Here is a 25,410-nt window from a genome sequence, read left to right as displayed (position 1 = left end):
TTCTTCTAAAGTCATAATTCCACACCTTGCTGAACCTTTATATGCTTCTAACAACTGGGGTGTTTACAGCACTGCTTTTCACAAACTGATTTCATTTATTTGTAGAAACAGAAATTCCTGGTAGTTGCTTGACTTAACTTTCAACAGTCTAAAAGAACAGGAAAAAGAACTTTGTCTTTTGGCAATATAGTTAATAAAATACAGAAAGGTAATTTTCAAGTTAGTTCTTTGCCCAAATATTTTCAATAACTTAGGGAAGTTATAAAGTTGTCACGCATTGCTATAAAGGTTTATGAAATACTTGTGCGTGAACAAAAGTGGGCTTTGGTGTCTAGAAGCTGAAGACTTTGTTGAGAGTGCAGTGTTTACACGTGCACAATGGACTGCTGCAGTGTGCAGGACAGAATGCGAAGCAGAGGAGTCTGTGTGGGTGTGAGTTTGCTTTTCCTCTGCTGGGGTTGACTGCAGTGCCTTCCACTGCTAGGCATGCATTCTATCACTGAAATATATCCCCCACTAATAAGTGAGAATTTTTGATGCTGTGGCCACAGAGGACTCCAGAAAGTATAGAGACAACTAAAGGAGGCTATCAGGCTGATCCAGTCATGCTTTGGATTATTAAGACTGGGAAGTGAGCTCATCGTAAAGAAGAGCTATTTTTAGTTCATTGAATTATGTTTCATTCACCGGCCAGACATACCACATGCTCATGAGAGGCAGGGAGACGTGTGTTAAAGCAGCAGCCTTGTTGCTCTGTTTCTCTCTTGACTGTAATTCACAAGCAAATGTGCATATACTTTCCCTCTGTTTATGTGGTGTGTTTTCAATTCTAGATCTAAAGGGGTGATTCTCAACATCTCCTCTGCCAGTGGCATGCTCCCGGTTCCACTGTTGACCGTCTACTCTGCAACCAAGGTGAAAAGCATTGTAACAAATTATGTCAGTGTAGGACTGAGGGGCGACTTTTAGTCTGAGCAGTTAACATAGCTTCAACTTCGTTGAAATGCTATGCTTGGTAGTTTTTCAGTGGATCAAGAAGGACAGGAAGATGCCCTGCATGGGCTTCTGGAATACTATAGATGGATATAAGCTTAAAATTGGAGTACCAGTGTGTTACAGCCACTGATTTTGTTCCCTGGTAGTTGGCTGATTTTAACGGGGACACTTATGCTTTCCATAGAGACCTAGCCTAAGCCAGTCTGCCCAGTTGATAGAACCTGATACTAATGAGTCTAAAGTCTGAGTGTTGGTAACATGAACAAGTCAACTTCACACAGCAAGGACATGCATCCTGCCAGCACCACACATATACTCAACAGACAAGAAGTGGACCAATGGCAGTGTGACTATTCTGCCATGTCATCCAGAATTCATAGAGACTGTCACTTCTAGAGTGTGACAGGAATTTTCCAAAACTCTATACTCTGTGTCATCATACAGCATTGTCATTCACTTCCTTACATTACTACTAGGGTAATAATTTAGACTCTTATCTTCTCCTGCCTGCAGGCCAATAGCTCCAACGTCAGGTACTTCACTGAGGCATGGAAAACATTTCTGAAGGGAAAAGAACAGCCATTTAATATTTTCCCTTTAGGGGAAAATAAGCAAATCATAATACATAATAAGAACTTAGAGTATGTCAGAGAAGGAAAACCACAAAATAGACTTTTTCACTTGAGAAAAATCAGTCATTACTGTCTTCTGAGCCCTGGCACAGCTCCACAACCCCTGATCTACCTACTTTCCTTGTCGCTAGAACATACTGTCAACATGTTTACATGACATCTTGTGTTAGAATTCTAGTATCTGGTGTGTTCTCCATGGAGGTCGACTATTGCCAATGGGGACCTTCATGGATTGTCTTTAAGCCTGACACTGAGTCCACATTTGAAACATGGTTTGCACGGTTTACAGATGGGTTTACAGGTGCATTATCAGAAGGCTCTCGCCTTCAACCTCAACTAAGCTGTGTCACAGCACCCAGCAGCAGAACAGAACTGAGCAGAGTTCCCTCTGGGTTTCTGCTGGAGGGGCAAGTAGAAAGTGGAAGTAAATCCTTTGTCAGATAATGGATTTTGTTTTTCTTTTGGGGAGAAATAATTTTCTGTGGGGGGGGAAACCTTTTCTAATTAAGTCAAAATTGGTTAAATATTAAATTTGGTAAGATAATGTTATTTATGGTAGGAAAACCTCTTGAGGTTTTAAGGTATTTTCATCTCTTCTGCATTTGAAATGAAAGGAATGACTAGAAACAGTAGTGTTAAATGGTTCATTTATTATTTTGTTGTTTCCATGGCTACACTCCAGGAAGATTGATGTAATATATGTGTTTTCTTTCTCACTCCCACCTCCTCCCAGGCTTTTGTAGATTTCTTCTCTCGGTGCCTCCATGAGGAGTATAAGAGCAAGGGCATCTTTGTGCAGGTAAGTGGAGTTTGTTTCAGTTAAGTATCCCTGTTTTTGTATGGTTTCCACAGCAACAGTTGCTGTCTTGGCAACGAAAGAAAATCACATTCCTCAGTAAGCGATTGTGACGTGAGCACTCCCTTAGAGACATGGTTTCTTTTCCCTTATGCTCTTAGGTCTAGGTTTTTAAAAATTAGCCTTTCAAATGTTTAACTAGGATATCCAAACTAGAACTAAATGTAAACAGTGGAAGCATCATTATGTGAGGGATTATCATTATTATTCTCACAGTTTATTTTGAGACCATCTGACTCTTTAAAATTGTGGTAGAAAATGACATGATCTGTAGGCATGCAGTTCCATGGCACAAGTATATTCACAGTTGAAGAGTCGCCGCCACCATTCTTCTGGAACTTCTCTTCATCTCTCCAAACGGAAATTGTATACCATTAACCACTAACTTGCCTTTCTCTCTTCCCTGGCCCCTGGCAACCACCATCCTATTTTCTGTCTTCCTGGCATTACCTGTTCTTAGTCCGTCCTGTGACTAGAATCGTTCAGTGTTTGGTCTTCTGTGATCAGATCACTGAGTATAGCAACTTCTGCTCATTTCACACGGCACAATGTGGGGATTGTGCCAAGACAGCTAACCTGTTTTCCCATGTTGATCTAGGACTTACATCCAGGTCTGTTTGCTCTTGGAGCCCTTGTTCCTACCACTAGGTTACAGGACCCATCTGTGCTCAGGAAATGGTGAGACCACAGAGTGTAGGCTGCTTGTTGTCAGATTGTCAGGCTGGGCCTGAGAGTTATCTAGCTGTACTTTCTAAGCCTTTCTATTTTCAGTAATGTTGGAGCTAAGTCACCCATCATGAGGAAGGGTGAAGCAAATGTTCCCTCATCTTTAGGGTCATTAAAAGCCTGCTTCGTCCAAGCCATCGCCTTAGCTTACTTCCTAGGGGTATCTACGGACCACTGACTCGGTATTGTTTAATTTTCAGCTCCCTGTATTATAGGCTGCACTGGGAAGGACAGGGTTTGGTAGAATCCTGAATTTTATGCCTTTCCATGATGATACCATTTGTAATGCTGGTATCTGGAATCACCTTGTAGATTGTATTTTGATATCAGGGAAGCCAGTAACACTGGTAAAAGGTGATGCTCCTATGCCTCTCGGTGTTACATTATTGTCTTTCTGATGAATTTAGTCATTTTTAAGCCCCACTGAGACTCTGCAGGAATGCTAAAGGTCCACTGGCTAAAAGCTCCAGAGACGTGAAGTAGCATTACCTTGAGAACACAGAAAGCAGTCCTGGAAATGAATAGCTATGGTTCTCCTTCTCTGGTTTCCACAGCCTGTTTTCCTCAAAGGTGGTTTCCTTGGATTCTCTGCCTGATATTAACCTGATATAACTAGCAACCACTCAAAGTACATTAGTGTTTGCCTTCTGAAATACCATATTTTGATGAGCTTGTATTGTTCCCATTAATGAATTTTAAATTATTTAATTTCATCCATCATTGTCTTTCTTCCTAAGATTCACTTGAGGTCTAAATTTAGAATGAATTTATTTTTAAGAAAAGGAAAATTCATATTTATGAAGAAAAGTGTGGCTGTCTTAACTGTGGGAGTAAATTGCAGGGCACTGAGGGGAGCAAAAAGAGCCCCTTGCCAGATGAAACACCCGTTTTTCTCTGGGTGGTGTTTCTGTCTTCCAGATTGGGTACTTGGGGGATTGGATGGCTTGTTCTACTACCTTCTGTTCCATCCCATGTTTCTTGGGTGATCTCATTCACACACAGATCAGGTACCGGTGGCTTCTCTCACTGGCCTATAAACCTGAAGTTTAATTGAATTCAGAACCTATAAGGCTGTTAGCATTCTTGCCAGCTCTATTTAGCTGAAATAGACCTGGCAGTGTCTTCTTCATGATCTGCCCTTTGAACTATGACTGACTCCTCTTTAGGTCTGCTCCACATTTCCTCCAAGTGGCCTTTGTCCCTGATCCCTGGAATTCCATCCATTGTCAAGGCTCAGATCATAGTTCATCTTCCCTCAGTCTTTTTCTCATGCCTAGAAGCTCGATTTAAATTTCCCTTCTGCCTCCCTGGGCCTCACATGTCTCTTATCTGCTGCTCAATGGGCTTTCCTTGGCCTGCTCACCAAAGTGGCTGCCTGTCTGTCTGTCTGTCTGTCTGTCTGTTTGTTGAGACAGTGTCTTGTAGTATAGACCAGGCCGGCCTTGAACTCAGTTCTCTGCCTTTGCCTCTAGGGTACTAGAATTGCAAGCATGCATCATCACACCCAGCTCTCTAATCCTCTTGACAGTTTCCTTTTGTTTTACTGGTGCTGAGGATTGAATGTAGAACCTCTAGGCAAATGCTAGACAAGTGCTCTGCCACTGAGCTATGTCCCCAGCCATCGTTCTGGTAATGTTTTAGTCTCTAGCAAAGCACTCAGTCTAGAATTAGGCATTCTGTTCTCCTGTTTCTTGTGTTTCCTTCAGTCTGGACTCTGTCACTCTTTGATGCCACTGACACTTTGGAACAGCACAGCACTCCTCCCCACTCTTCTGTCTTGAACATCCCTCATTTGGGGCTTATCTGATACATACATGTAGCTAAATTCTGGATATACTTTTCTATCCACAACAGGAGGAGCATAGTGCTGTGCTCTTCTTAGGATATCACATGGAAAGATAGGAGTCTGTCTGTTGCACTAATAAGCCATCAGTGTGGAGACTCATTAAAACATGCAAATATCCTACTTTATTAGATAGTTTACCTTAGATTTAGTATCTTATACTCTTTCTTCCAAACTTGCCTTATGAAGAGATACTCCATTTGGATTTTAGTCATTTCAAAGCCATAGTCAAAATGAAAGCATGGTGACTTCAGTGATCCCTTGGTCCAGTCTAGCTTTATGCAAATCCCATTTATTACTTGTGTACTTAGAGGGAGGAAAAGATACCAAGCACAAAGTCAGCAGACCAGGATATGGTTCTGCTGTCACCACTCAGTGGTCATCTGACCTAGGCAAAATTCTGTGTTGCTTTGAGCCTTAATTTCTGACTTCTGAAGGCAAATGGAATGAAAGAGGTGACGTACAAAGACATCAAAAACTGGGAAGTAATAGTAAGTATAGAGGAGAGAGAGAAGAAGCATGCATTTATGGAACACCTACAATATACCCCTGCTCACTCATTATTGCCTCATTTGAGCTTGATATCAACCCTGCCTCATGTCACAGATTGGAAAATAAAAATTAACAGTTGTATGACTTGTCTAAAGTCAGTGGGTGTCTGCTGTTTGCCAGTGAGGTAACAAAGGTGAGTCAGACTCAAAATTCCTGCCTCAGGGCACACACAGGAAGAAGACAGATATTTCAACACATTACCCATCAGTAGGCCCAAAACAAGAAAGAGGTGTGTCTATTATGCTTCACATTTCTTCAGTCAGGAAGTATGTATGTGGGGTGTAAATTTTGGTGTGGCAGTTGGGGATAGAGTAGCTAGAAAGACAGTGAACAGGAAAACAGGGATTATGATGGTCCCCTGGCGTCAGAGTGCTGCAGAGATTCATGGAGGCTGAGCATCTCTGCAGGTGGAGGAAGTGCAGGGAGTTACTCATCCGGGCTTATGGACGCCAAGGCTGTGGGTCTGCAGGCCTTGGTTCTCAGTGTTGGTGGTGTCTGCACCATGCAGTTTTTCTCCCTAACCCTGGGAAACTGGTCCTCAAGTGTTATAAACCAAGAGATCAGTTGCCAGCTGAAATTGACCCCTAGGGTTGACATTGCCTGACCCTGTTTGTGAGGAAGCAGGATGAGATTGCATGAACCCAGTTGTGGGTTTCAGATGCCCTGAAGTGGAAGTGGATTTTCTCATCCTTGGCAAGACTAAAGAATACACCATTTAAATCTACACTTAACACCGTGAAGAAACCCTGTGGCCTCCATTTCATGAAGCTGCTGCCTTCTAGTGCTTTGTGATGAGAGCTGACAGTTAATTCAGTTTAAAATGTGTTTTTAATCAGAAAGGATTCGGGTTCTGTGAGACTTAGAAGGCAAATAGGACAAATTATGATAAAAAAGATACGGGTTGCTAAAATGTTGTTGCTTGTAGTAATCATAAATCTATTGGGCTTCAAAGAAATCTAATGTTGAGAAATAGCTACCAAAATTGAAAACAGAATCCCTATCCATTTTTCTTGTTAATTACTACCAACAGTAGAAGAGGTAATGGAGTGCCTTTTAGTGCACATGGAGACCAAATAGAAATATAAAGTGATGTAGGATTCTTACTGGAAATACAGCTCTACCAACTTTGAGAAAATGGACTCCAACCAGGTGAATCTCAACTGGTGCCAGTGATGTAGTTTTTTTTCTTGACCCTTTTGCTATAATCCTGTGCCAGAAGATCTACATAACTAAAGTCTGGAAGGAATACTGTGCATCCAGAGAATGAAGGTCCTTCCTCCACTGGCAGATTTTCTCTGGAACTTGATGTTTCTGTACCTCTCACAGGGTATAGAGATGGAGTGGGCTCTTTACTCATTGCTTGTGATCATACAAGCATTAGAAAACTTAGAAGAGAATTGCTAGTACATGCTAGGGCCCACCTCTCACACTGAGCCTGTTTATTTGATACTCTTCCTAGCACAGTAAAGAATGGCAGTTGTTCCCGCTTGCACAGGGATCGAAGGTTTGGATCAGTAGTGTAGGCTGTATGTATATAGCAAGCCAGATTTAGTTCAGGTTGCTCTGATTTCAGCCAGGGCTGATGGTGCTACCCTATTTTCCTACTGCCTCTTTCTCCGATGTATAGCTCGCCAGATCACTGAGTACCAAACCAAGTCCATTCTGGAGATGTGTCCAGTCTGGCTACTTCTCATGACATCATTGCCACTACTTTAATCTCAGGTGCCATTGTGTCTTACCCTGGACTGTCTCCCTGTCTGGCCTCCTGTGCTCCATAGTCAACTTGACGTAAGCTAGAGTCATTGGGGAGGAGGGAACCTCACTTGAGATAATGCCCCCCATTGGCCTGTAGGGCATTTTTTTGATTGATGATTGATGGGGGGTAGAGAGGGGGATACCTCACAGTGGTCAGAGCTATCTCTCAGCTGATCAAGATATGAGAAGCAAGCCAATAAGCAGTGTTTCCCCCATGGCTTCTGCTTCCTCCAAGGTCCTACCCTGCTTGGGTTCCTATCCTGACTTCCCTGGATGATGGACTGACTATGACTATGCTGAAATAAGCCCTTTCTTCCCCAGGTTGCTTATGGTCATGGTGTTTTATCACAGCAATAGCAACACTAAAATACCCCCTCTACTGCTGTCCTTGCTGATAGTCCCTGTTGTCTGCTCACTGTAGCCAGTTGGTGAAGCAAAATCCAGTCATATCACTTCCCTGCTTAAAATTTCACCAAAGCTGCTCATGTCTTTTGGAGTAAAATTCTGAGTTTTGGGACCTACAGAGTAGCACCCTTGTCTGCTGCTAGCCTCTGCCCTTGGAGCATCAGGACTCACCAAATATGATCAATCCTATCTGAGAGGCCTTTCTTGATAACCTAACTGCAGGTATGGCCTCTATCATCAGTGCTCTTTGCCCACATCCCACTGTAAAATTGGGGGCTCTGTTTTTTGTACAATTAACGTACATATTCCACATGTTTGAAGGCAGGTTCTTTGTAGGATCAGTAGTCACCCAGAGTGTACCTAAGAAATGCTAGAATTTATTCTTGTTGCAGACGTATCTGTCATCAGAGAGATTCCTTTGCCTCACATTTTCTGGATTGTCTAAGTTCTTTGTAACCACTGAGTTAGTCAAGAGGGCTTTTATGGAAACTCATAGTCTGCAAGTAGAGAAATGCAGACAGCTAAGCTGTAAACATGGGTTTAGTCATTCGGGTGTTCACCATGGGGACTTCAGATCCTGAGGTCTCCATAAGTGAAGACACGCATGTACAAAAGAAGTGAGTTTTCCCTAAACTCACAGGAACCCCAGCCTCTGCTTTAAGAGTGTATACAGGCTAGAGAGATAGCTCAGTCAGTAAGAGTGAAGTAAAGCTGGACATGATGGCTTGTGCTCTGGGGAAAGAAGGAATGCAGGCAGATCCCTGAAGCCCATTGGCCAGCTTCAGGCTCAACAAGAGACCCTGCCCCCAGCAAAAAAGGTGGGGTGTGATCAAAGAAAGAGATCTGAACACACATCCTTCTGACAAGTACATACATCACATACAACTTGGAAAAGAAAGGAAACAGATGAAGACTGTGCTGATGGTTGTGAGCCCAATGCTGAAATTGCCCCGGAGCTGGCTTAGCTATGCTCTTGCTTTGATGGACCAGAAGAAAGGCGAGGAAGCAGGGAGGGAGGGACCACACAGATCTGGAGAAGGCACATCACCACAGATTAGATGTCACATGTAGAATGCTGTTCAAAAGAGTCAAGTCTGCTACTTCTTGCTTCACATTTCCCAAAGCCTTATCACAGGGAGCTCTGGTCGTTCTTAAGTTTGAGAAGTCTTCGTTAGTTCACAGTTGACTCTGCCATGTCAAGTTCCAAGACTCAGTGTTAGATTCTCACACATCTGCCATGTGGCCTCCGGCTTCCTTCTTCCCACTACCCATGCACCCAGAGCACGTGCTCTAGGAAGACCATAGTCTAAGCAATCTACTCCAGGGATTCAGGGGAGAATAATATACCAAATTGTGGTCTTCAGGGACTTTTTATTTTAATAAGCTGAGCAGAGACACAACATCATGGCCTAACTAATTATTTCCAGTTTGAGATTCTAAATTTGGAAACTAGGGTACTTGCCCACAGCTGTGGCTGTCAGGGTCAGGCTGTTTCTGAGGGGGCAGAATTTGTAATGGTGATTTGTTGAGCTTAAGTGACTTTTAAGTGTTACTCTGTTGAAAAACGTTCTGTTACAGTATAGGTAGGTATATTTCTGATTTTGTTTCCCATAATGCTTTCCTGCATAGGCAGAGGAGGAATGAGTTATTGTTTCTTGGGCATTTATTTACCTTCATAGCTTTTTTATATAAACATTTCTGTACTTTTCATTTTTATACTTTTACATATACATTCCTTTTAATAGCCTTCACAGCTAGATCAGTAGGTTTGCCTTTGTTGAGACAGATGATCTTTCTTAAGCTTCAGAATATTTAAAATGCTGGCTGAGTGGAAAGGGCCTCGGTATTATTTAGTGAATGTGTGTATATGTTCAGTGCATATGAAGTATAGTTCCATACTGCCTTCAGTAGACTGTCACTGCCTGGCTGTGTACCGCGTGCTGCTCAGCACTGAGCATGGAAGTGGATACAACTTGTCTTCTTGATCAGGTTCGAGAGCTTGTCCAGCACTTGGATTTCAGTCCCCTGAGGATGCCTTGCTCTTCACAGCTCTTCTCTGCTCCTATTGTTCCTTCATCTCTTTACCGGGCTGAGTCCTATCTTTCCTTTAGGCTTAGCCCCAAAGCTATTTTATCTCTGAACCCTTCCGTAGGCCACTGTTAGCCACCTTGACTTCCAGGGTGGAAGTACCCAAGCCTTCCAGCATAGAATTATCATTTCTTAGTTGGGAAAATATAACTTGACCAGAAATTCCCAAGTACATGTCTTTTCCTGTCCCGTCATCTGGTACCCATTCCCCCACCCACCCCACCCACCCCACCCCCATAGCTTCAGAATCCCACCACAGGCTAGCTGAACCCTAAAGCCATGTGTTATCTTGTGGTGCCACCATGTGGTTCAGTCAGGCAGTGCAACTGAACTCTCCTGCAATATCAAAATAGTCCAATTTATGCCACTTACATCTTCTGAGAGAGAAAAATGGAGGAGAGAAAGGTGCAGAGCATTATACACAGGTGAAAGACATAGTTACTGACTGGCTTTATCTCTGGAGCTCAAGACTTCCCAGCACCCCTTGTAGACTGTCCTCTGGAAATGTCTTCTCAGTCTTACTTATAACCAGGAAGCCTGAGGCAAAAAGATGAGGAAAGCTGTGCACATGCATTTTGTTACCTGTTGTCAGAGTTTGTCTACACATGGGTCTGCCCTGCTTGGCTATTCCACGTAGTGAGCAAACAACAATTGGACCCCACGATTCACAGCCTATCAACATGACCCTTCCCCGGTCTGTCTTCATACTGATGGCACAAAATGGACAAAACGTTTTTCTCATTAAAAAAAAAAGAGAGAGATAATGGTGTATTAACAATCCCAATAAATAAATCCTCAGAAGTCAAGTTACATAATCAAAGTCATCCCCTGTTGATGTGCTCTAGTGACAGTTACTTTGTGCAGGGTCTGACTTCAAGGGTGAGGGGAGTCAGACCAGTTAGACATGTGGAGCTTGGGCTCTTAATACATGGGTTGAAATTTAGCTCACACATTAAGGACCATGAGCTATTCTTGGGCTTATACTTGGGAGTGAGAAGGATACAAAATTATAAAAAATGCATGAATATGCAAACCCCCAAGAGATGTGGGGCTGTTCCTTCCACTCTCAGCAGAAAAGAAATCCAAAGTGTGGAGAGACCTCAGCTTTATTTGTAATGTGTATATTTTCATTTCAACCACATATTGAACTGATCCTTTTCTTAAATAGCAATACCAATGGACCTCATCCTTTCTTCTACACTTGTGAGGGGAACAAGTGTTCGGTGAGCTACTGTAAATCTGAGATCTTTTTGCCTCGCAGAAGGAACCTCTCTCCTCATGTCTCTAAGACTCATTATGATGGAGGTCCCTTGTGTTCTGTCACATCCCAAACACTGGGTGGATAAGCAGTGGGGAACCTAGCATTTGTGAAGTGCCTGAAAGCTCAGGTTTGCATTCCCAACCCTACACCTGCCCTGCCACGTGACTTCTGTCACCCAGGCCATTTTCTTCTTGTTACACCAGTTCTTCCCAAAACAGAAAATGTGGTCCTGTCTTAACAATAGCAGCTTGGAAAACTTGAGGAGCAGGACGTGAGGACATGAGGGAAGAGAGTGGTGAGCTAAGGTTGGGGAGTGACATGTATCTTCGAGGACTGAAGCTGATGGGATACACTTAATTCACCAGGAGGGCGGGGCAAAGCAGTGCTCCCACTGGACACCAGACTCTCCTGCTTGACCAGGACAGGAAGGACAGCCTGAGCCTCGGCTCCCCACATGTCTGCTCACTGCTTTCCTTTGAAAGGTTCAGAAATGGTTGCTTTTGCTTATTTTTCACATTTCCCAGCCTCCAATCCTATTTTACCCAAAGGTAGTATAGTTCATGGATTTGCTGTTATATGTTCTGTGAAGTCAGCTTTAGATAGCAGTGTGGCTGGCTGTCTCTCTAAAGATACATACAGACTCTAGATTTCGTGAGGATGCTTCGACTGCCAGACCAACAGTCGGGCATCATGCTTAGTTTGGAGTTGGTGGCCTTCCTAATTGATGGCATGTTTTTTGTTTTTTTTCTCTTTTTGTATGTGTGTTTGGATCCTTTCTAGAGTGTCCTGCCATACTTTGTAGCTACAAAACTGGCAAAAATACGGAAGCCAACTTTGGATAAGCCCTCTGCAGAGACATTTGTGAAGTCTGCAATTAAAACAGTAGGTTTGCAGTCTCGAACCACTGGCTATGTGATCCATGCTCTCATGGTATGTATAGTTCTAAATCTTACGGTGTTTTCCAGTTTGGGCATTTCTTCTATATTATCTCATAAGATCAAGATGTATACTGTTCTAGACAAAGTTTACATATCATTAATCCTAAAAAGACATTTATATTTTATTTCAAACTGTATACTTAAGAACTGTAAAATCTCTGTAAGTAATAGTGTTGAGAAATGGAAGATGGCTGACAGGTTTCACTTCAGTTTAGCTCAGTTTTGGGCTGTGCTTATGTATCTCCCCAATTTCTTTCCCTAGGGTTCAATAAACTCAATCTTGCCTCGTTGGATTTACTTTAAAATAACCATGGGTTTCAACAAGTCCTTGCGGACTCGCTATCTGAAGAAAACCAAGAAGAACTAAGTGTTGAGTCAGTGAGCCCCTTGGCCAGATGCTTGGACCTGTACACGTCCCCGGGTACCTGCCTGCCCCAGAGTCTCCATTGTTGTTTCAGTAATTACTAACATGGCCAAATGTTGGCATAATTGTAGGAAAACAGACTCCTTTTAGAGACTTTTAACATATATTCTCAGTACAACCAGGAGTAATTTGAAGTAATTTGAATGTAAATGCTCTTGCCAGAAGTCTGAGAATACTTTGACAGAAAGGAACAAATCCCAGAATGCCAATGGTCACCTTGTACACTGTCTGGACCTACTATAAAATATAATGTCTAGCTACTTTTTTTGTTGTTGAACATTAGAAGGAATAGGGCTTAGCTGACTGGTTATGGATGGATGCAATGCATTTACATAGATTAAGATTTTCTAAATGTATGTTCCAGCGTATGTATTTATATGGAACCATTCTTCTCAAAAGTAGCTAATGACATAAAGAGAATCGAAATACAGAGTTCTTTCTGACACATGGCTCCACAAATGTTATCCTTGTAACACATATTATGTCTTTTCTGTTCAAATGTATGTAAGTACCGAATGCTGTATAGTATGATTGAAATGTAAAGTCAAGTGGACCAAAATGTACGTCAAGACCAACAACATCAAGTGGTACTACTGGGATCCAGGAAAACAACCCATGTGGACACCCTTTCTTTATGTCTACATGGCACCCTGACATACTCCTTCTGTGGTAGTGATGGGTCATGGAAATGACATCATTCTAAGTTGGTGTCCCATTAGAATTCATATATATGCTTTTAATAAAAAGTGATGTAACCATGGTATTGAATGAAAGTATATTTTTGATGATGGAAACTAAAGCCCCAGCTGCATTGCCTTAAAGTAAGCTAAAGCTGACTGTAAGTGTCAAAGTATACACAAAGATGTCACCAGGAAGGATTCAGTACTATGAAATATGCAAGGACTGTCAGTGTGTACATACGCTGCAGTTATAGTTTAAAAGACCAGCAAATCTATTTTTAAAAAATTAATTGAAATGTTTAAATATTTTAAACTTTTAGTTCACCAGCCAGGAAAACACCCCACCCCACCAACATACACACACAGAATGCTATCTGCTCCTAAAACCATTATGTAAGATATTCTAGTAGTCACCAATTAGGAACACATAATCTCGGAATAGAGGATAACCATTTAAATAGGGCATTTAGCTTAATGAAAAGTACATCTTCATCCTGCTCCCCATCATTTTGCTATAGAACTGGGTGCTGTTTTCTGTGGGCCTCCGCTTCGGTCTGGTCGTTTGCTTGAAAGGTGGCATGCAGATTGGCACCTGTAGGCAGACAGGAGGAGGACGGATCCACATGCATGACAAGCTGCAGGTGCACACTCTGTTTGCTGATCCAGTCAGATGGTGGCTGTAGTCCCAGCTGGGAAGCCCATCAGCAGCTTCAAAACGCTCCTGTTCTGGCTTTAGCTGCTTCAGTGTGTCGGGTGCTCTCCTGTGTTTAACTCTAGGATGACAGTAATGACAGGAGCCGTCAATCTGAAGGCAGGGCTTTGAGAAGGTTTACTAAAACGGTACTCGAAGCCATTCAGTCAGCGAGGCATATTTTGTAGTCAGTGTTCAGCTTTCCATTGACAACCTTATAGTCTGTATTCTCACATGTGCCAGGTCTCACGTGCCCCATGCTGGCCTCCAACTCACTTTGTAGCTGAGGATGGCCTTGGTCTTTAAATCCTCCTGCCTCTGCCTCACCAGTGCTGGGATTATGGGTGTGGACTACCACACCTGGTTTTCTTTTATGTTAATTTTTATAGTTTTGCTCTTGATGGTACTGGAGATTAAACTCAGGACCTTGTGCATTCTGGGCCAATATTTTACCACTGAACAGAATGTTTGATGCCAGCCTGTGCTATATAGCAAGACTGCTTTTTTTTTTTTTTTTTTTTTGAGAATTTCACACATACAGTCAATGAAATATCGAATCTGCCCCCATTGCTGCTCTCCGATCTGCCCCCATTGCTGCTCTCCGATCTGCCCCCATTGCTGCTCTCCGATCTGCCCCCCTATTGCTGCTCTCTCTCCGATCTGCCCCCATTGCTGCTCTCTCTCCGATCTGCCCCCATTGCTGCTCTCTCTCCGATCTGCCCCCATTGCTGCTCTCTCTCCGATCTGCCCCCATTGCTGCTCTCTCTCCGATCTGCCCCCATTGCTGCTCTCTCTCCGATCTGCCCCCATTGCTGCTCTCTCTCCGATCTGCCCCCATTGCTGCTCTCCGATCTGTTTCCCATTGCTGCTCTCCGATCTGCCCCCATTGCTGCTCTCCGATCTGTTCCCCAGCACTCTCCCAACACACCCCACTCCCAACTTCGTTTTTACTTTTTCAAGGTCTCTCAAAAGAGGGAGAACACTCTCTAATATTGCCATTATTAAAACAATTTTTGACTTTTTGTGTGTGTGGATGTTTTGCCTGCATGTATGTCAGTGTACCATGTGTGTGGGAGGCTGGAAGAAGGTGTCAGACCCTATGGAACTGGAGTTATAAACAGTTATGAGCTGCCATGTGGCTGCTGGGAATTGGACTCAGGTCCTCTGGGAGAGCAGCCAGTGCTCTTAACTGCTGAGCCATCTCTCCTGCCCCCATTAAAAAAGACAGTTTCCTATTTGTGTGTCCTGTTGTACACAAAGACATTGAGCCCCACACAACATCCCAACCACAGTGCATAATCTGGATCTAGTCAAGAAATAGCAAGAAAAACGGTAAATCAAGGAATATTGTACAAAATTCTGAGCCTAGCAGGCCATTGTGTTGTACACCTGTAATCCCTGCACATGGGATGCTGAGGCACGAGGCTCTCAATTTCAAGGCCAGCCTGGACTATATTCAGAGATCATCGTTTCTCTCGTGAGCCTATCTCGTCAGAACCCCTTTCAAATGAGACTTAAAGCGCTGTGACAACTGAGTGCAGCATACAATAGTCCTGTGTCGGATCCAGTTCTAACACCAGACCCCTGGTAAAATTTAAGGAAAGGTCAGTAAATTAGCTTCTGGAGTTTGGATAATTATACTGTGGTAACTTGATAGAAACACCACCACCCACTCTTTAAGTGTGCTGTTACATTTTTCAGGGAGAATGGAACACGGTATGTGCAACTGGGTCTCCAAAAAAACCTTCTAAAACACACGCGAAGGGAGTGAAAGTGCAAAGTGAGTTAACGTGGAGAATCCAGATGAAAGTGTCTGTGAAGTGTGTGTTGTGGTTGTGAAGTTCATGTAGATCTGGAATTTCAAAATAGAAAGCTAAATAGCTTCTGTTAACAGCTCAGAGCTGCGAACTGATAAGCTCAGGAGGGCTGCTGATGCCTCTGCCTCAGCCCTGCCCCCTGGGGACGGAACATGAGCACCTCTGTCCATCTTAGAGGCGTCAAGCAATACCTTTGAAGTACTAAGAACTCAGCATGGTATAGAGAGTATGTCACAGCTGTAGTGTGCTGAATAACACCTCAGACACCATCTGAACACCTTGCACGGAAAAGGGTCTTTGCAGATGTAGTTAAGAATCTTGAAGCCAGGCAGCAGGGGCCTAGGGCAGCTACTTCCAGGACAGCCAAGACTACACAGAGAAACTCTTGTAAACTAAAACACATGAAAAAGGAATTGAGAGAGGGGGACGGGGGTGGGGGGGATGGGGCGGTGCTGAGGGACATTATCTAAATGGCTCCTAAGTACCATCACAGCGTATATGCAGTAAGAAACACAGGTGACAACAGATGACAGAGGGGAGCAACAAGGCCGCGGAGGGGACTTGGAAAGAAGGGGTTCAGTGCAGCTGGAAAGGTATAGAGGATAATGGGGGATATAATCAAAATACATTATATGGGGGCTTTAATTAGGGAGGGGTAAGTAAACTTAAATAGCAATAAGGATGTCTGAAATATTGACAAGAAATCATACTATTAACTATGCCTAAAAATGCCTATGATACATGTAAGTCTATACTTCCCATATATAGATTAAATGGAATTTCCCCATCCAGACTGACAGTGTTCTCAGCAGGAGCCAACAAAAACGCCAACAGCAGGCATAAGAATCCCTCTTTTGAATTCTTTTTTTTTTTTTTTCCATTTACACACAGAACTAAACAGACAAGCACAGAGTCACTATTGTGGTTAGAAGTTGGCAGCATGGGATGGGGGAAGGAGGAGTAGGGTCCCCACCACACTGGGTGCCTGGGAAGGGACTTGGTCCACTTCAACCCAAGAGGAATCAGAAGATAAAAGCAGTTTGGGAAGGCCAGAACCGTCAGGGTGGAGGGATGAGGACGGTCCAGGGGGTGGGGGGGACATTTGGCAACTGGGGTGAAGGGATTACCCTCCCCCTGCTGGGATTCCCCCAGCCCCTAGCAGGAAAGGGACAGCCTGCAACACCCATGAGCAGGTCTGGAGCTGCTAGATGCTCCAGGCAGGGGGTGAAGGCGGCTCACAAAGACTTGCCCTCCAGAGAGATCACAGCGCTGCCACCTAGTTGTTTGCCAGAGTGCAGCAAACCTCGTAGCAGGTGGCTTGCGATTCCTGTCAGCTTCTTCTTGATGGCGTCCTTGGAGCTGGCATAGATCATTTTGCTCTTAAGGGGTGCACTCTCAGGGGCCCAGAAGATGAACACCAGGTCCTCTTTCTGGCTCTCCTTGGTCTCATAGGTTGCATCATAGAGAGCATAGCGGCAATCCTTGTCCGGCAGCATCTTGACAAAAGTGGTATAGGGGTGGTCCACCGTCTGCCCCACATCTCCTACCAGAATCTCCTTGCCCTCCTCCAGGATGATGTTCTTGTCCTCACTCAGGCAAAAGAGCACTGCCTTTTTACATTTCTTCACTTCTTCTGGCGCTGAAGACTTGTGCACTTTCATGTTATTGAACACTTTGATGACAGCATCGGAGACAGCCACACCAGAGGCCATGTTTCCAGAAGCGAAAGGGAGACAGGGAGAGCTACAGAAGAACTGAGCCACCGCAGCTGCTGCTGGGATCCAACTGAACCCTCTTTTGAGTTCTTGGTCAGGGTTGTCCATGACACTACTAAAACATCATAGGCTATTGACATCACCCTTACTTGACTGTAGATGTCTTGTTAAGTAAGAAACACAGAGTCAATTGCAGAGTTAAAAGCCAAGAGGTCAGAGCAATAGCTGAGAGCTGAAAACCTTACCCTTCACTGCTTCTGCTGTCTTTCCTCTCCACCAGAGGCCTACTTCCTGTGTCCTGTCTTTTATATAGGCTTTCTGTTCTGCCTTCTCATTGGTTGTAAATCCAGCCACATGACCTCCTGGTCACTGCCTGTCTGTATAGACCTCCAGGTCTTCTATGGTTGGCATTGAGATTAAAGGCGTGTGTTACCATGCTGGCTGTATCCTGGAACACACAGAGATCTTGCCTAGCTCTGCCTCCCAAGTGCTGGGATTAAAGGTGTGCACCACCACCGCCCAGCTTCTGCTATGGCTTGCTCTGACCTCAAGGCAACTTTATTAATATACAAATAAAATCACATTTCAGTACAAATAAAATATCACCACACTTGATCCTTGGAGGTGAAAGATAAGTCCATTCTGCTAAAAACACCATATACCTTAGACACAGGACCCAGAGGACCCAAGCTGGTCTAACCTAAAAGCCTCCTCCCTGAGGACTAGCTTTCATGGTCACTGACCATGTCATGCCAGCTTCCAAAGGAACCAATGGCTCTCTGTTGGATTTAAGGTCCTCTCAACCAGAGGGAGATTATGTTTGGTACTGGAAACTTGGGGCTAGTTGAATGGATCTGGGAAAAGAACCTACAAATGCTACTTTACTAAACTGGCATCATCCCTAACTGCATGCTAAATATTTGTCCTTATACCCACAGACAAGTATAGTTCTCACCCCTCATTAAGGAAACTTCTCTTTACAACAAGTGGAGACCATTACAGAAAACCACAACCAACCAAAATAGAGTTGTGGAACCCAGACAAAACTGACAAATCTACAAGCCCTACACCTAAGGCTCTGGGATAAGAGCAGATGGGAAGATGGGAAGAGCCAGAGGAACAGGAAGTTTTCTGTAAAATTACCTCCCAGAAATGTCATTATTTCCACAATGGAATCCTATCATTATTCTGTGCTGTTCATTTTTTTAACGTGTGTGTGTGTGTGTGTGTGTGTGTGTGTGTGTGTGTGTGTGTGTGTAAAAACATGAACATGTAAGCCACAGTGCTTGTGTGGAGGTCAGTGGACAACTTGAGGAAGTCAAGTCTCTTCTACCATGTGTTTTATTGGACTTGAACTCAGATCCTCAAGCTTGGCAGCAAGCACTCTTCCATGCTGAGCTGTCTTTGCTGACTTCATTGCAGCTGTATTGTCTACTTTTAGGTTCCACGTCTCTGCTGGTTTGGAAGTTGTATGTATCTTCTATTCTAATGTTCATTCCTGAACTTCCCTGATGGTTTTTTGTTTTGTTTTGTTTTGTTTTGCTTTGAGCTTTATCCAACTGAAAGTTCTCTGGTCCCTGGTCATCATAAGGACTCCCCTAGAAACTGTGTAGAAGTACCAGCCATGGCACTCCCGTTCTGGGGAGAGAGAGATATGAGGATTTCTGGGCTATCTGGTCCGCTCTCCCCCAGTCTACATGGTGCACTCCAGGCCAGTGAGAAACCCTGTCTCAAAAGAGATGGACAATATCCCTGAGGCCAACGCTGAGGCACATGTATACTCACCTCACGGGTGCGTACAAATAAATTGTCACTCATTTGCCATCCTTACGCACCTTTCCCTTGTCACCCCAGACCTTTCATTAATTAGCATCACTGTTTTCTTTATTGGTATTATTTGAAATAGTGGTGCGATTTACAGTTAATGCTATCTTAAAGACGGATTCTCCCAGCTTCCCTGTGAGTCCAGCAGTCAGTATCAGATGGTGTCAAGTAGGAGGTGACACCTTCTGACTTGCTGATGCCAGGTTTTCTGCAGGTGGATCGCAGTGGCACTTTTTATGAATTGACTTGGTTTGAAGATGTTTCTTGTCCTGTTTTCATTTCTGAAATGTGATCGGATGTCATCTCCTTGTCTCCATCTCAGTGCCAAGCCTTCATCCTGCCATTGGTTCACATGTTCTCAGGTCCCCGCACGAGTCTTACTGCTACTGGAGCCAATGGTCACAGCTTTTCAGTCCAATTACGGTCACTGGTTTTTTAAACTGTGTGATTCTCTTCCACATTTACTTAACTTATTGAGCCAACCCTTTTTGTATTGATTGCTCATTTTAAAATTCAGCGTTTACAAAATAGACTCGAGTTTGTGTGTGTGTGTGTGTGTGTGTGTGTGTGTGTGTGTGTGTTCGTTCCCATGCCCATGTGTGCTTTTTGTTTTGTTTTGGCATTTATCATTGATTTTATTTTTTTCCTTTTTTTAGTTTGTTTTGATTTTTTTGTTTGTCTTTTGAGAGAGAGAGAGAACACAACATTGGATGGGTAGAGAATATAATATCACCAAAATACATTGTCTGAAAAAAGGTTTTTTTAATTGAAATTTTAAGTTTTTAAAAATTCAGTGTTCGGGCATTGAGGGAAGGCTGTCAGTATATTATTCAATGGTAGAGCATCTGCTTAGCATTGGTGGAGCCCTGGGTTCCATCCCCAGCACCACACAAAATACTAATTAATAAACAAATACAATTCAGTGTGCATTGCTTATGTAACTTAATATGTTAGCATTCTTGTTTGTTTGTTTGTTTGTTTGTTTTTGTTTTTGTTTTTCGAGACAGGGTTTCTCTGTGTAGCTTTGCGCCTTTCCTGGAACTCACTTGGTAGCCCAGGCTGGCCTCGAACTCACAGAGATCCGCCTGGCTCTGCCTCCTGAGTGCTGGGATTACAGGCGTGCGCCGCCACCGCCCCGGCTATGTTAGCATTCTTATCATCAGTGGCTTTAATTCTAATGGCTTTAATTTCTGTTCTTATGTTGGCTTTTGGCTTTTTGAGGTAGGACCTTTCTATGTAGCACGGGCTGGCCTGGACCATGTTTATGTAGCCCAGGCTAGTTTCAAAACTCACAGCAGTCCTGTCTCCACCTACAGAGTTACCGACATGCACCACCCTGCCAGGTCCAATAGCTTTAATTCTTCAGACTCTAAATACAGCATTTGTAGATCTCATGGTTTATTTTCTTTGTTGTTTGCGCGTGGTGCTTTCTTTTAAAACATTTGTGTGCTCCTCGGGTATGTGTGATGGCCAGGGGACAATTTTGAGGTTGAACTCTGGTCGCCAGATCTGCTGAGCAAGTGTGTTTACCTGCTGAGCTGTCTTGAGGTCCTGTTGTTTGGTCTTTCTTGTCCGGGGTGGGAGAGGAGGAGGGCGCATGCATGCATGCACGTGTTCACACACCACATCTCAGGGGCCAGAGGAGGAGTTATATGTGACTGTGAGCCCCTTGATGTGAGTGCTGGGGATGGAACTGGGGTCCTGGGCAAGAGCAGCAGACACCCTTAGTGGAGAAGCCATAATCTTCCCAGCGCTGTCATTTTGTGTTTCTGTTCCGAAGTCCTGTTTGGCTTACTGTGTTATAGGGGATCTCTGAGGGATGTTCCTTTGCAGGTCTAAGCTTCCTTTCTCCTTTCCTGAGCCTGGGGCCTCTGACAACCTGGCACCACTCCATTCTGTGTAAAGCATCTGTCTCGGCTCAGCTCTTATGCTTTCTAGAGATTTCTGTAATTAGTCTTCTGTCCCCACATTGGGTTTTGGCGTTATTCTCAGGGGAAACTGCTGGGTTCCTGTTCTCACTGCTTACCGATTTCAGCTCTAATATGTTTTTTTCCCCCCTTTTGGTTTAGTAAGTTTTCTGGCCTTTAGAGATCTGATTGGTTTCTTGTGACTTGAGCCTTGCAGTAAAATTCTCAGAGTGTAAACAAATTCGTTTTGCAGGAATTTGGGTCTGGACTAATTATTTGTTTTGTGTTTTAATTGGTGGGGATTTAGTCTGATACAAGCAATGAGATAGAATAAAAACAGCATTGTGGAAACTAGACATTTACAGGGGCCAAATGGGAAACAGAAACCAGCTTCCAGCTGGCATTCTCAGGGTCTTCAGCCTCTCCCTCAGTCCTTCTCACCTAACTACTGCAGATGTCCTGCTCCTGCTGGAAGCTTCCTGAGTTCCTCTCTTCTCTTTCCCTCCCCATTTTCTTACTGTCTAGATGTTTTGCAAGCTACTCTCTGTTATTGTAAAACTCTTTTTAACTACATGAAGCAATTAATTTAAAAAGAGGAAAGGTTTATTTGCAGTCACAATTTTAATTTTTTTCACAATTTTAATTTTTAATATTTATTTTATGTGTATGAATGTTTTGCCTGTATGTAGAACTGTACATCAGTACCTGAGGAGGCCAGAGGAGGGCATCCAATCATCTGGAACTGGAGCCATGTCTTTGTGGAACATGGAACCTGGGTCTTCTGCATGAGCAGCCAAGGGATCTTTACTATGAAGCAATCTCTCCAGCCTCCACAGTTTTTTATTTTAATTTTTAAAGTTCTGATCCTCTCTTGACCTCTCAAGTGCTAGGATTACAGGTATAAAGCACCACATCCCATTTGTGTGGTGCTGGGGATAGAAGCCAGGCTTTTGTGCATACTAGGCAAATGCTCCATCACCTGAGCTATATTCCCAAGTCTACAATTTATTCATGTATTGCTTTTCATTTTTGAGTGTAGGGCAGGTATCATGTAGCTCAGGTTTCTCTAGAACTTGCTGTGTAGGTGGATGACCTTGAATTTCTGACTAGCTTTGAACTTAAAATCCTCTTGCCTCTGCCTCCCACAGCTAGAATTCCAGATGTGTACCACCATGCCAGATTTCCTCTTTCAGGTGGTTCTGGGAATTGAAGCCAGGGCTTCGAGCATGCTAGCCAAACAGTCTACCCACTGAACTCCTCTCCAGCTCCTGGTTCACAGCTCTAGAGGTTTCGGTCTGTGAGGTTGGCTCCATTGCTTTTGGAATGAGCAGCTATCATGGTGAGGGCCATGGAGAGGAATTGGCTTACCTTAGGAAGTCAGGGAGCAGGAAGGAGGAGGAGTAAATGCCAGGGTGGCTCATGTGCCCCCCACCAAGAGCTCATCCCCATGTTACTGAAAACTTACAACCAGACCCACCTCCTAGATGCTCCCCCAGCTCTCAAGAGTGCCAGAGCCTTTAAGGTATAGGCTTTTGGGGGACACTTACCCAACATACAGCAGGTTCCCATTTCCACAAATGACTGGGCTGTATCTTAGATCTGTTTTAGTCTTACAAGAAAATGAGCAGAAAGAAGAGGTCCCATAAAGCCCCTCCCTCCTACCTGCTCTAGCATCGATGTACTGTGTCTGACAACTGACACTGTTCCGTTATTCTATTAAAGGACTAACATCAGGTTCACCCTTTTCTATGAATTTTAGCTAAATGTGGCTAAAATCCCCACTGTCATGTCATACTCAATGGCTTCCATCCCCTGAACACCCCTTGTGGTTCACCTAAGGATCTGTCCCTTCCTCTACCTCATCCTTTTGGCTCTGACCCTTTTACTGTCTTTGGAATTTTGCCTTTCCTGGGGTGTTATGTAGGCAGGACCCTGCAGTGTGCAGCCTTTCAACCTGGCTTCACTTTGTCAACATGCATTGAAGCTTCCTGTCTTCTGAGGCCGTGCTTTGCATCACAGAATAATGTTGCACTCTCTGGATGCCCCACCGTTTGTTAGTCATCCACCTACTGAAGGACATCTTGATTGCTCTTGACCTGGGTACTATCAACTGTGGGTTGTTCGCCCTTGGAGTCACATGGCTGTGGATCATGCCCCCTGCTCAACCCCAAGACATCCTATATGACATTCACTAGTGCTAAAAAGGATAAAAATTCAGAATCCAAGGTGTCATTCATTCTTTATTCGTACTACTTTTGTACCATTCTCAAGTCAAAAAATTTTAATGAATCATTGAAATAGACCAATTTGCAAATAAAGACTATTTAAGGCCATATTAAGTATATTCAGACATAGGAGTGCCGACTTGACTCCGCCTTCATTAAAATTCATAGTACAGTTGTTGGGTGGAGTGGAGAGAGAAGAGACTGACGGTACTGATGCTGGTTCAGTCCCCAGGCCATGAGGTCTCCAGGGATCATTTTTCCGAGTCATCTCTGAGTCATCTTAGGGACACATATTCTAGAACCTTCTTGGGACGGGTGAGATGACTCCATGGATAAAGGTACTTGTTGCCAAGCCTGATGGCCTGAGCATGATCCCAGGGACCCCCGTGGTGAAAGGAGGAAACTGACACCCACAAGTTGTCCTCTGACTTCCACATGTGTGTGCATATACACACAAACAGAGTAAAATAAATGAATGAATAAATAAAAAGTAGCATAAAAATAAATAAAACCTTCACCGAGCCTTTGTGAACACTGTTACCTCTCAGAATCTCCCGTTCCCTGGATTTTTGTCTGCTCTCTGCAGTTCCACATCCAGTGAGACTGTTAGCTGCTCCCTACAGCTTGGGGCTGTGTCTTTTCAGCCTTTACAGCCATGTTAGCACTGCCAGGTCCAATTCCCTGCTGGAGTCTGGGGAAGCACCTTCAGTCCCTTAAGGTTGCTTGGAGTTGGTGGAGATTTGAAAACCTCACAGTGAGCATGCTCCAGAGTTAGCAAGAGTCCTTCTTACAGTCCTTCAAGCTAGGAGCTACTGAGTCCCAGGTGGTGGGACTCAAGCTGGGGCTCTCTCCATGCAGCAGTATCCCTGACAGCTATGAACACAGTGTGCCATTATTTTCCTTGGTTTGGACTTCCTCGGGAATACAGCAGCCAGTACTCCGCATGCTACATGTGATTGAAACAGGGAGGTTTGGCAAGACTCTAGTGTGAAAATCAGCCTCTGAAAATAGACTCATATGTAGCTCACTCTGCACCATGTCTAAGAGCCAGCAGCCCTAAAACATCTATCTAGTTTCCAGCGAGGGGCCGGGATAACCACTGAATGAAGACTGGTCTCTTGCAGAAACCAAGCAGCTGCAGAATGATGGACAGAGCACTCTGCAGGTGCTTGCAAAATGGACATGAGGTGTCATGAATGCAGATTGCTGGGTACTCCCCAGAACTACTGACTAAAACTGTGATGGGGCTTGGATTATGCAATTTTTCTGAAGTTTTAAAAATTTGTTATTTGAAGAAAGGATTTCATACATGTATACAATGTATGTTAGTTATATCCACCCCTCATCCCTCCCCCTCCCCTATTCCACTCAGGATCATCTTATCTACTACTTCCCAACTTCATGTCCTTTTCTTTCTTTTTCTTTTTTAAAACAAGGTTTCTCAGTGTAGCCCTGACTGGAACTCGCTTTGTAGACCAGGCTGGCCTTGAACTTACACAGATTCGCCTGCCTCTCTTTTTCTTTTAAAAATATTTATTTATATGTATGTGTGCATGCCTACATGTGCATGTGTGTGTGCAGGAATCTGAAGAGGTGCTGGATCCTCTGGCAGTTGTGAGCCATCTGATGTGGGTGCTGGGAACCACCCAAGGGCCTTTGCAAGAGCGGTAATTCTTAATGAGCAGGGTGAAAGAGCTAGCTCTGAGGACTCAGGCACATGGGGCCCAAACAGGCAGAACAAGTTGCAAAAACACTTCCATAAGATTGGCCTATAGGTAAGTCCTTGGAATATTGTCTTAATTAGTGATTGATGTGGGATGGTCCTGCCAGTGTGAGTGGTACCATACCTGGGCAGGTGGTCCTGGAATGTACAAGGAAGCAGACTGAGCAAGCCATGAGGAACAAGCCAGTGAGCAGCATTCTACCACAGCCTCTGCATCAGCTCCTATCTCCAGGTTCATGCCTTGAGTTCCTGCCCTGATTTCCTTGATGACGGACTGTGGTGTGGAAATGTAGTCAGAATAAACGCTTTCTTCTCCAGGTTGTTTTTGGTCATCATGTTTTCTCACAGCGTT

At 43.9% G+C, this 25,410-nt stretch overlaps 2 protein-coding genes across 2 annotated transcripts in view; one reads left to right on the top strand and one right to left on the bottom strand.

Moving 5' to 3' along the window:
- The window catches only part of Hsd17b12 (hydroxysteroid 17-beta dehydrogenase 12), a 133,760-nt gene extending 120,521 nt beyond the window's left edge, over positions 1-13,239 (top strand). Inside the window, exons 8-11 of the mRNA XM_036185115.1 lie at positions 834-915; positions 2,362-2,427; positions 11,895-12,044; positions 12,315-13,239. Of these exons, the coding sequence (XP_036041008.1) occupies positions 834-915; positions 2,362-2,427; positions 11,895-12,044; positions 12,315-12,419 (403 nt within the window). The 3' untranslated portion in view covers positions 12,420-13,239. The remainder of the gene's footprint in view (positions 1-833; positions 916-2,361; positions 2,428-11,894; positions 12,045-12,314) is intronic.
- Positions 13,240-16,899: 3,660 nt separating this feature from the next.
- Positions 16,900-17,437, bottom strand: LOC118581836 (cofilin-1-like). The gene has a single exon (XM_036184265.1). The coding sequence runs from the start codon at positions 17,374-17,376 to the stop codon at positions 16,900-16,902; it is 477 nt and encodes a 158-aa protein (XP_036040158.1). The 5' UTR covers positions 17,377-17,437.
- Positions 17,438-25,410: the final 7,973 nt, after the last annotated feature.

Source organism: Onychomys torridus, chromosome 4, assembly GCF_903995425.1.
Source record: "Onychomys torridus chromosome 4, mOncTor1.1, whole genome shotgun sequence".
NCBI classification, from domain to species: domain Eukaryota; kingdom Metazoa; phylum Chordata; class Mammalia; order Rodentia; family Cricetidae; genus Onychomys; species Onychomys torridus.
This window is presented reverse-complemented; position numbering and strand designations above follow the sequence as displayed.

Bases quoted from the DNA above. Each gene is read 5' to 3' on its own strand.
- LOC118581836 (XM_036184265.1), bottom strand. From the start codon at position 17,376: ATGGCCTCTGGTGTGGCTGTCTCCGATGCTGTCATCAAAGTGTTCAAT.